Source organism: Triticum dicoccoides, chromosome 2A (genome assembly GCF_002162155.2).
Source record: "Triticum dicoccoides isolate Atlit2015 ecotype Zavitan chromosome 2A, WEW_v2.0, whole genome shotgun sequence".
NCBI lineage: Eukaryota > Viridiplantae > Streptophyta > Magnoliopsida > Poales > Poaceae > Triticum > Triticum dicoccoides.
In genome coordinates this window covers 46,313,400-46,324,070 of record NC_041382.1, presented here as the reverse complement: position 1 = coordinate 46,324,070, position 10,671 = coordinate 46,313,400, and the positions used below count along the sequence as shown (strand labels likewise).

Below are 10,671 nucleotides of genomic sequence, written 5' to 3'. Positions count from 1 at the left end.
ATGATTTCTTCCTATCAGACTACTGATAGGAAATGTTTCCCGTTATTATATGAGATTTGTTCATGTGTAACTCCCTCCCCCCCCCCTTAAAAAGTGTATAGGTCTTAAAACATACTTAATAAATGATAATGATTTATCTTAGATTTTTAATCCACGCTGACTTAAAATTCAGAGTAGGCCACCTGCCACGAATAGCGGTAAGGTCGAAGTGTCAAAAGTCTTGTAGGGCACCAAACTAAAGGGTCATGACCCATCGAGCTATTGCTAGAGAATCTTTTAACATGATCGAAGCAACAATCCTATCTATTCTCAATTGTGGAAACATTTTCCTTTTCTAATAAAATAGCATGTTCCTCTAGCAGTGGCATTAGGAACTACAGAAGACATGGATAATGGATGCCCACACAAATTAGAAATGGCAAAAGCTATTCTCCAGTCGACTAGACGTTAGCGACAGGCGCAAACAACCTGGCCATAGCATGCTACCAGCTGAGCTAACTCTCTCTTCTGGGTTTTTTATGCACATTACATGTATTCTATACCTTATTAAATGAGTGGAAAAGAAAAACAACTCGATCCGCTTCTCTCACGCGACAAAACCGAAAACTTGTGTGTAAATAGCATGGTATTTGACGCATGCGGACCTAGTAAATTATTATGCAAAGACCGTGATAACTTATGAGTAAATAGCACGATTATGCATCGTAGATCTGATAACTTACATACAAATATCATGGTAATTTTGACCCGAAAAAAATATTGAAGCATATCCCGATAACTTCTCTCTAAACAACAGGATAATATACACATCAACTTTTGTGTAAATAACACAGTAATTTATGCACGACCTGATAATATAACAAACACTCGTGGTCACACAATAGAGCCGTTAACTTTTGACTGGGGAAAAATTTAGTGGAAAAACAAACCCCGGTAACTTCTATGTAAATATGATGGTAATATACGCACAATAGAGCCGATGACTCACATACAAACACTACGGTAATTCTTTTAACCCCAGAATGAAAGTTGTTGAAAACAATTCCCCCGGTAAGTTTTGTGCAAATATCATGGTAATATAAGCAAAACAAAGATGATAACTCGCGTACAAGCACCATGGTAACCTTTCTACCCAAAAAATGTTAAATAATCTAGTCCGGTAACTTGTATATAAATAACATGATAATATAGACACAACAAAGTTGATAACTCACCTAGAAACACTATGGTAACCATTTGACCCGAGGAAAAATATTGAAAAGCAACTCATGATAAATTCTGTGTAAATAGGACGGTAGTATACACACAACAAAGCTGATAACCCACATACGAACATCGTGGTAACTCCTTTGACCCCAGGATAAAAGTTGTTGAAAATCATACCCCGGTAATTTCTGTGCAAATAACATGATAATACACACACAATATAGCTGATAACTTTGACTTTGAAATTTTCTCTTTGGAAAACATAACTCCGATAACTGTTGTGTAAATGACTTGATAATTTATGCACTGCAGCCCTGATAATTTAGATACAAATATGACGGTAACTTTTTCAACACGAGGGGTGCTTGAAGCGTACCCTGATAATTACTATGTAAATAGTATGATAATTTATGTACCGCTGCCATGATAACTTATGTACAAACACCACGACAACGTTGACCTAGGAAAAAGTCATTAAAAACATCTCTTGATAACTTTTGTGTAAATATCATGATTTTTATAGACTGCAAAGCATAATAATTTTGTACAACACCCAGCCGTAACTCTGACCCAAAAAAAAGTTTAAAATATTCCCCAGTAACTTATGTATAAAAAGCATGATAAGTTACGTACCAAAGGGTTGATAACTTTTGTACCCTTGAAAAAAAACTTGTGTACCCTGGCATGCTATTTACAACGAAGATACCGGGATATGTCAACAATTTTTACTACGTTGAAGTTAGCATGATGTTGTAAATATTAACAGAGCAGCCGGGCCATCTATATAGGATAAAAAATATAAAAGGAAAGAAAGAAAAATGGTTCGTTTTTAGGTTGCACTAAGTAGCAGTACAAATACTATCTAACCGCAGTCTAATCACTGGCTCAATCTAGACCGGGTGGTTGCGAACTACTATTGCGCTAGAAGAAAAAAAAGGAAGATGCGGTGGGTCGATTCCCACATCGAGAGAAGTGGATCGTACGTGGGTGGAGTCGTCCGAATCTATCGCTAATGTCCAGTCGACTGGAAGTTAGCACAGTCCATTAGAAATTAGTAAACAAGGAATCCAAGATTAAGAACCATTCTCAATATTAAGAGAGGAGGCTAGAATCAGTTGATTTGTGTGAGCAACATTGGTGGTGGAAGGATTCATGGTGATTTGGCGCTGTTCTGCTGAAGGAGAAGGAGAAAACAAGAGACTAGGAGAGAGAAAAGGGAGAGATAAACAGACTGGTCAAGCAAAAGGACTATACTACCCTTATGTCGAGCATTGACCGATATGCAACACCCTAAAGCTTTTAGGGGGTTAGGGGGTAGTGAGGCAAACCTACGGGAGAATAAGCCACTCTTATGGATTTCTTAATACATCGGCAGGAGAACTCGAGGTAAAAGAACGAATTTCATAATGCATTCTTATGCACAACAATTTCTTATTATTTTTTGTCAACTCTCATCTTCTTTCGCAACCGTTTCTTTACCACGAGCAGTCTCGTCAGCTAATCGCATTTGTACCAGAGAGAGAATAAGCCAATGGACCATAGGTGAACCTGCTCTTTTTTTGTTGACAAACGTCGGTGAACCTGCTCACTATAAATGGGCTTTCTCTTCTGCTGTTCATTCTTCTTTGCTTTAAAGATAAAAGAAGAATTCCTTTTTGAACTGCTTACACCGGGAAACAGCATAATAACTTCTAAATAATTCCTTTTTGGGCTCTAGGTTAATAGGTTAGTCCCAAAAATAATATAAAAGTGCATAATAAAGCCCGTAAACATCCAAAACAGATAATATAATAGCATGGAACAATCAAAAATTACAGATACGTTGGAGACGTATCACCCACACAAATTAGGAATTAGTAAACAAGGAATCCAAGATTAAGAACCATTCTCAATATTAAGAGAGGGGCTAGAATTAGTTGATTTGTGTGAGCAACATTACTGGAGGAAGAATCTGTGGCGATTTGCCGCAGTTGTGCCGAAGGAGAAGGAGAAAACATGTAGGGGAGAGAAAGGGAGAGATAAAGGGACTGGTTAAACTAAATGACTATACTACCCTTATGCCGACCACTAACCGATATGTAATACTGTAAAGTTTTTAGGGGGTAGGGGTAGTGAGGCAAACCTACGGGAGAATAAGCCACACTTATGGATTTCTTAATATGTCGGCAGGAGAAACTCGAGGTAAAAGAATGAATTTCCAAATGCATTCTTATGCACACCAATTTATTATCTTTCTTTCGTCAACTTTCATCTTCTTTCGCAGCCGTTTCTTTATCATGAGCAGTTTCACCCTGATCCGCAGCTTACTCACTGTAGGCGGGCTTTGTCTTCCGTTTTTCATTCTATTTTGTTGTAAAGATAAAAAGAGAAAATAAATCGAACTGCTTACATGGGGAAACAACAAAGAGTAGCGCGCCATTGTTATGGTTGGTGTGTCTGATGTTGACACCTTCTCTATAACATGTTGAACGGTGGCTCTCAAGTTGTGATGCGCATGTCGTCGTTTCCCCCCGAATTTGTCGATCTTCACATGTGAGCACAGCTGCATTCAATTTCGTCAACAAGAACACAATTTTTGTTAAATGCCGTGGTTTCCATTCCAAGCAGTTGTGTTTTGTCCATTCCATTTACTATGACTGGCCCTGCCACTGGCTTTGATATTTGGATTCAATGCGCTCCTCCGGTGTGAGCCACAGAGCGGGGAGGCCCTCGTTTTTTTTTTGAGGGAAAGCGGGGAGGCCCTCGTGTCCGGCTCGTGGTCGCGGGATGGCGAGGCCCACGCAGCCCGGCCCACCGCGCCGTGGCCACCCACTATTATATGCTCGGATACGGCCGCCTCACCCCACCCGCCGGCGCAGCAGCAAGCAGCGGCAGCAGCAGCAATGGCGCGCCTGCTCCTCCCCCAATGCTGCTGCGGCCTCACGCCCCTGCACCTCCCGCGCCGCGCCGTCGCGCTCCCTCCCCCGCCGTCCCTCCTCCCCTCCTCCGGCGTCGCCGCGTCCCGCCGCGCGCTCTCCCTCCGCGTGGCCGTCGCCGCGCCCGCCCGCCTCGTCACCGCCGAGGACGACGGCTCCGGCTCCGGCTCCTCCTCCCGGGCCTCCGCGGGCCAGGACGGCGGCGAGGGCCCCTCCGCGGACGGGTTCGACCCTGGCGCGCCGCCGCCGTTCGGGCTGGCGGACATCCGGGCCGCCATCCCCAAGCACTGCTGGGTCAAGGACCCCTGGCGCTCCATGGGGTACGTGGTGCGCGACGTCGTCGTCGTGCTCGCGCTCGCCGCCGCCGCCGCCCGCCTCGACAGCTGGCTCGCCTGGCCCGTCTACTGGGCCGCCCAGGGCACCATGTTCTGGGCGCTCTTCGTCCTCGGGCACGACTGGTGCGTCGCCTCTCCGGCCTCAGTTTCTCCGTCCTTGAAATTAATTTTTGCTGTCCAGAGGAGCTCACCGTCTCTCTCTTCGTGGGTGGTTGCTGCTGCCGTTCTGCAGCGGCCATGGGAGCTTCTCCAACAACGCCAAGCTCAACAGCGTGGTCGGCCACATCCTCCACTCCTCCATCCTCGTGCCTTACAATGGCTGGTACGCGCGCATCAACACCTTCTCACACCTCGATCCTCTTCTTGCTTATAATGTTGTTACAGTAACTATGAGTGGTGAGTTTATTGCGGCGTCAGTAAAAACTTCTCCTTTCCAATCAAACCTGCAGGAGGATTAGCCACAGGACGCACCACCAGAACCACGGCCACGTCGAGAACGACGAGTCCTGGCATCCGGTACGTGGGCTACATAGATTCCAAGTTGTTGCTGCTTACTTTGCTCATGTTCTTGAGGAATTTGATTGATCCTGTGTGACGGTGTCTTGAGCCAATTGTTGCTGCAAATTGCAGCTCCCAGAGAAGCTGTACAGGAGCCTGGACAGTGCCACTCGGAAGCTTCGGTTCGCGCTGCCGTTCCCGATGCTCGCGTACCCATTCTATTTGGTGAGACCAAACAATCCCGAATGACCTTTGATCCTACTTAATTTTGCTGATTAAATTGCTCACAAAGAAGCATATATGTGGTAAATTTTGATTGCTGACTGTATTTGTTTGTGTTCAACCTGTCCAGTGGTCGAGGAGTCCAGGGAAATCAGGCTCGCATTTCCACCCGAGCAGCGATTTGTTCCAGCCGAATGAGAAGAAGGACATTCTGACGTCGACGACATGCTGGCTTGCCATGGCTGGCCTGCTCGCTGGGCTCACCGTCGTGATGGGGCCTCTTCAGATACTCAAGCTGTACGCTGTACCCTACTGGGTATGTGTGTGTGGTGCCTGCCCTTGTTGCATTTGTAGCCTTAGGTCCTGCGAGAAGTTCTGATTCTTGTGGATAGGTGGATTGGGTTGTGCCCTGTTGTGGGGGTGGCCAGCAGCTTACCAAGTTTCCTTGCTGAATTTTCCTGCAGATTTTTGTTATGTGGCTGGACTTTGTCACCTACCTGCACCACCACGGCCACAACGACAAGCTTCCCTGGTACCGCGGAAAGGTAAAAATATAATCAACGGAGCTACAATCTGTGTAATTGCGAGTTACATCGCGTAACATTGTGCCAAACTAATGCGTTGATTATTATTTCGTCCGCTTAGTGTCTGTTGTTCAGCAGTATAGCTCGGCCCAGTATCTAAAAGCCCTGCTAACAAACGTATACAGTGTAGCTGTGCTGATTGGGTCATAGTGTGAAGTATAATTGCTAATTGAACTAACTCTTTAAGCTGACAGAGTTGACCACAGACCGTATCTGATAAAACTTAGAATTGAACAGTCTGAGTAAACAATAAAGTTGACCTCCTTTACTTGATAAATGAGTTATGTTTGGCAAGCATAAAAGAGGTGAAGTTACTGTATCTTAGTTCTAGTCAAAATAGCAAAGTTACAGAAGTCTGGAAGGATATCAGAAGCCACCTTTTCAGCCTTTCATCATGACAACTGGAAGATAACGTAAGGCATATATCTAGCCACAGAAATCACCAACTGTAGTCCATACGTTTGGCTGCATCTTTCACTGTTCATCTTCTGTATATATCTGTGATGTGTATATGTGTGGTAGTTATTGAAAGTAATACACTTTTTGTGTGGAAAAGACATACTTTACCGCCTTCTGTCACAGGGAAACTGTGAGCATTTCCATCTTCTCCCAAAAAGGGATGCCAGCTTCAGACTGAAAAAAAAAACCAGATTCATGTTTGTCATTGCTCAAATCCTTCAACCATTACTGCTCCTGTATGTGATCACTGAGATATTGTCTGTGTTGCTATGTGAACCAGGCATGGAGCTATCTTCGCGGGGGCCTGACGACGCTTGACAGGGACTACGGGTGGCTCAACAACATCCACCACGACATTGGGACTCACGTGATCCACCATCTTTTCCCGCAGATCCCACATTACCATCTAGTGGAGGCGGTAAGAATCGAATCCCTTGACGTTCCCTGCCTGCCTCGTTATCTTATCATGAACCTTGCCTAAACAAATCCATGGTCTTGAATGTGCTTGTCTTGCAGACTGAGGCGGCGAAGCCGGTGCTGGGGAAGTACTACAGGGAGCCAGACAAGTCCGGCCCGTTCCCGTTCCACCTGTTTGGCGCGCTGGCACGGAGCATGAAGAGCGACCACTACGTCAGCGACACCGGAGACATAATCTACTACCAAACTGACCCGAAACTCGCCGGCGGTGCACAAGCATCCGATTAACAACATCAAGCATACTCTTTGTGGGGGGTGCTGCTCTCTGCTATCACCTGACCGATTAGCCCTCTGCCGCCTCACCTTGCCAAGTTCCTCAGCATCCGGCAATTCAAGCAGGTGGACGGCGCCGGCATACTGGATTTTTGGTTGTACAATAGGCTTGAAGCCATGGTAGAATAGATTATGTGCTTGTACGAAACAAGTGATTCTTTGGACCAGAGCCACGGCAGCTCTAAAAAGATTGGAAAAACTTGCCTGATCAAGGGGCATTCATTGCTTGATACTACAGCACTGTTATACAATTATAGAGCAGTATTTATGTCAGCCGGTCCATATGCATATACTACTGCTGTGAAGATCTCTGCTTAACTCCAGATATTTGCACTAACATGTGAAACCGAATTTACGCGTGTTGTCGTTGTCGTGAATTTTGTTGCATCTGTCCTAGTGGTTGGTCAGTTGTCCTCTTCAGAATGCAATGTTGGTTCATTGCTGACCACAGGCTGTGGCTGTCTGCCTGCAGATGGGGTCATATGGGTTCTGTGATCCTTGAGCTTAGTTCTTGACTTTCTGTGGTCCTCCTTTTCTTCTTCTTAGAATGATCATCAGATTTATGTTGAAAACGCACCATGCTACAGTTGAAAATTCTAGATGAGCTCTGTGTTACCACTGAAGCCGAATTATTGTCGGAAACTCCAGATCTTGTAATGGCGGAGGTGGTGTCACGCCGAATAAAAGTCTCATGTGGTTTTTTCGGCCTCGTCGGTTGTAGATTTTGCGGGTTGTCGTCGGGTGCTTAGGCTTTCTTTGGTGGCGGCAGTTGTGGTGCCGAGTTTGGTTTGGTTGTATGGAATCCTTCTATACTGCTGAATATCATGCATTAAGCAAGCAAAATGAAGATGGAAATCAATGACATTAGTTTTTGCACAGTGTCCTGCAAATTAAGCAATCTAACTCGCACTTCCCAAGACCAACAGGTCGGATGGCTCATACATCTTTTAAAAAAATGTTGATGTTAGTTTCTTCAACGGATGTTTGGACAAGCAACAAGATGCAGAAGTTGGGCCCAGAGGCGAGGCCTACAAATGACGTAATCTCGGATTTTATCAACGACCTTTGTCATCCTTGTGTGTTTTAGTTTCTTATTAACTCCAATATACTTCACTTAATAATAAATAAACAAAATCAGACCATTTTTGAATGCAAAATACAGTGAATACAACCTTCTGTACTATTATCCTTGTATGGTAATGTGATCTTCCTACCAACTAACAAGTAGGGCCGGAATTCCAGAACTAGAAGACATAGAAAAACCATGCACATGTGTTACAAGATCACATATCACAAACAAATTCCGCTGTCAACAATAACACCACGAGTGAGAAGAAAATATTAACAACACTACACATTTATATAAGGTAAATGAGCTAATCCGACCAACTGATCCGTGTGTTGATTCGGCGGGGCACATGAGACCTCGAGCATTGCAATCTCCTTCACATCACAACTGCATTCCTCTCTTGCGCATCGAGAGTCGGCACTCGACACCATCCATGTGACACACCACATCGGCGCTGACATGTGGGACCGCCTTGGCGGATAGGCTACAGAATTTAAAAAGGCAAAACATGGCCCAGGTCTGACAGGAGAGTCTTAGTTAAGCAAGGTAATCCTTGTAAAGTTGCAAAAACAAGAATGGGGGTAAAAACAGAATTAACTCGCAAACAAGTTTAAACGTACTCTCATGTAGGTGTAGTCAATTAAAATATTTTTTTCTATTTCATATGTAAATTTGAAGGGTATATGAAGAATTTTATCAAACATGTTGGTGTATGTATGGTCGGGGGGTGGGGATCCCTCCCGCTCCTTCACTACATTGGCCTAAATCAAATCAAGTCACAGAGAGGTCGAACCTGGCCTTATTTACTATCACGTTCAAGGACATGGGATGGGCGCGGGGAGAGTGCACCCGATGACCGATGTTCTTCTGAACCGAGCGTCGCCAGAAGAACAGGTACACCGCCGATGTTCCTCTTCCTGTTTTGAATTTTATTTTCTTTCCATCTCTGATTCTTTTCACCGGTTTATCCTCGAAACCAACTGAATTGTCCCAAAATATTACCCAAATGATAAGTGCCACACGTGTGCACGAAGGAGTTTGACCCACACATTTTTCCTGCCGCACGTGTGGCATGAAGCAGGCTGTCCCACAGATTGTCTGTCACACATTTTTCCTGCCACACATTTTTCGCGGATTGTCGTCATGTTTTAAATTTTGTAGCCTTTCTGTCAAGGTGACCCATCAGGTTCAGCTCATGTCAACGTACTCATCATCATATACTCGTGCTTAAAAAATGGGGTAGGTAGTCAAAGCATGGGGTTGCGTCTTGCCAAAAGAAATGGAGGGAATAATCAAATCGCCGGCGGCGTGCCCATCAGCTTGCAATTGTTGAATGGAGACCCGATTGCTAGTAGTAATATTCAACATGCAGGAGCTAGTAGTAGTACTCGAGCACAAGTTTGATAAGTACATTTTCTGTGATAAATTTGCTGGGGAAAGCGAATTCCGAGGCTTGGCGCTTTAAAATCAACAAAATCACTGTGTTTTTCAATCCCATTGATCAGGCGGTCTCTCTGACCGTTCATCCTAGAGAGGAACGTGCGTGCCTACCACTTTTGAAATCGTCTAAACTGAAAACTGAAACTTAAGTTGAACAGTTTTGCTAGAACTCATCTAGATGAGATTTAATTTGGTCTCATTCACCTTTTATAGCCATTGGATGTGGTGCTACAAGATGCGTGTGTGCTGACGTGGGTTGTATCCGTTCTTGTTTTCCAGGTGAATGAGACCAAATTACGTCTCATCTAGATGAGTTCTAGGTACTCCCTAAGTTGAATGGTGGTGTACCGCGGGGTTCGGTGTCGGACCTGCTCCTGCATCAATGCAATGACATTTCTGCATCAATGTGGACTGCCATCCTTGAAACTGAAATCTTGTAATCTCGCAGTAAGGTAACACAATGAGCACACACTCGGCATCTGCGTGACCAGGAATAGCGCGTGGTGCCGGATGGTGCGCGACCTGGATAAACCGTTGGATCTCAACAGCAACTAGCCAGCACGCTTGGCGATTCGACGGCGGCACGAGCAACGCATGGTGCCGCATCACCAGAAAAAACGGATTCAGACGGCGGGACAGAGGCCGGTGGACGTATTTTCAGTTTTTCACGCACGTTCAGGGCAGTGTTCCATGGCTACAACGAAAGGGCAACTCTCTGGCGACGACGCCTTGCCGCTCCTCTCGCGAAATGTACACGTTCCTAGCTCCTCCTACCATTTCCGGTTCATTTAGATGGTACATCCTCGCACTCGGCGTGCCCGCTCGACGACGACTCTGTGATGCTCTGCAGCGCCGGGCGCCAGTGCCGGCTTCTGCCTCCCCCGCGGGCGGCCGCCATGCTCCGGTGGTGCCGGTCCTTCTCCGGCTGCTTCCGTTGCTGATGGTCGGCGGGCTGCCTCTGTTCTGTAGTGGCCGCGTTGTCGCCTCTCGGCCTCGGCGGCTGCCGGCGCCGGTGCAGCCGCGGCCGCTCCTGCTCGATCGCCTCGTCGCAACCGCGCGTCCTCTCCTGCCTCCTCGTCTGCACGGCCTTGGTCACCTCTGCACGCACGCGCCACGGTCGATCGATTGGTTAATCTCCATTTCCATGTAAGAAAGAGAGGGAACCGGACAGGACGCAAAAGAATCCAATCCAA

The 10,671-nt window shown here is 45.8% G+C and overlaps 2 protein-coding genes across 3 annotated transcripts in view; one reads left to right on the top strand and one right to left on the bottom strand.

Moving 5' to 3' along the window:
- Window positions 1-4,056: 4,056 nt before the first annotated feature.
- On the top strand, window positions 4,057-7,261 carry LOC119353119 (omega-3 fatty acid desaturase, chloroplastic-like). Its single transcript, XM_037619708.1, has 8 exons — window positions 4,057-4,579; window positions 4,689-4,778; window positions 4,906-4,972; window positions 5,087-5,179; window positions 5,307-5,492; window positions 5,641-5,721; window positions 6,500-6,637; window positions 6,736-7,261. Exons 1-8 carry the CDS (start codon window positions 4,089-4,091, stop codon window positions 6,922-6,924), a joined length of 1,335 nt encoding a protein of 444 aa, XP_037475605.1. The 5' UTR covers window positions 4,057-4,088; the 3' UTR covers window positions 6,925-7,261.
- Window positions 7,262-10,123: 2,862 nt separating this feature from the next.
- LOC119353116 overlaps window positions 10,124-10,671 on the bottom strand; it is a 47,662-nt gene continuing 47,114 nt past the window's right edge. For both annotated transcript variants that reach the window (XM_037619707.1, XM_037619706.1), the window contains exon 2: window positions 10,124-10,576. In XM_037619707.1, coding sequence (XP_037475604.1) covers window positions 10,263-10,576 — 314 coding nt within the window. In that variant the 3' untranslated portion in view covers window positions 10,124-10,262. The remainder of the gene's footprint in view (window positions 10,577-10,671) is intronic.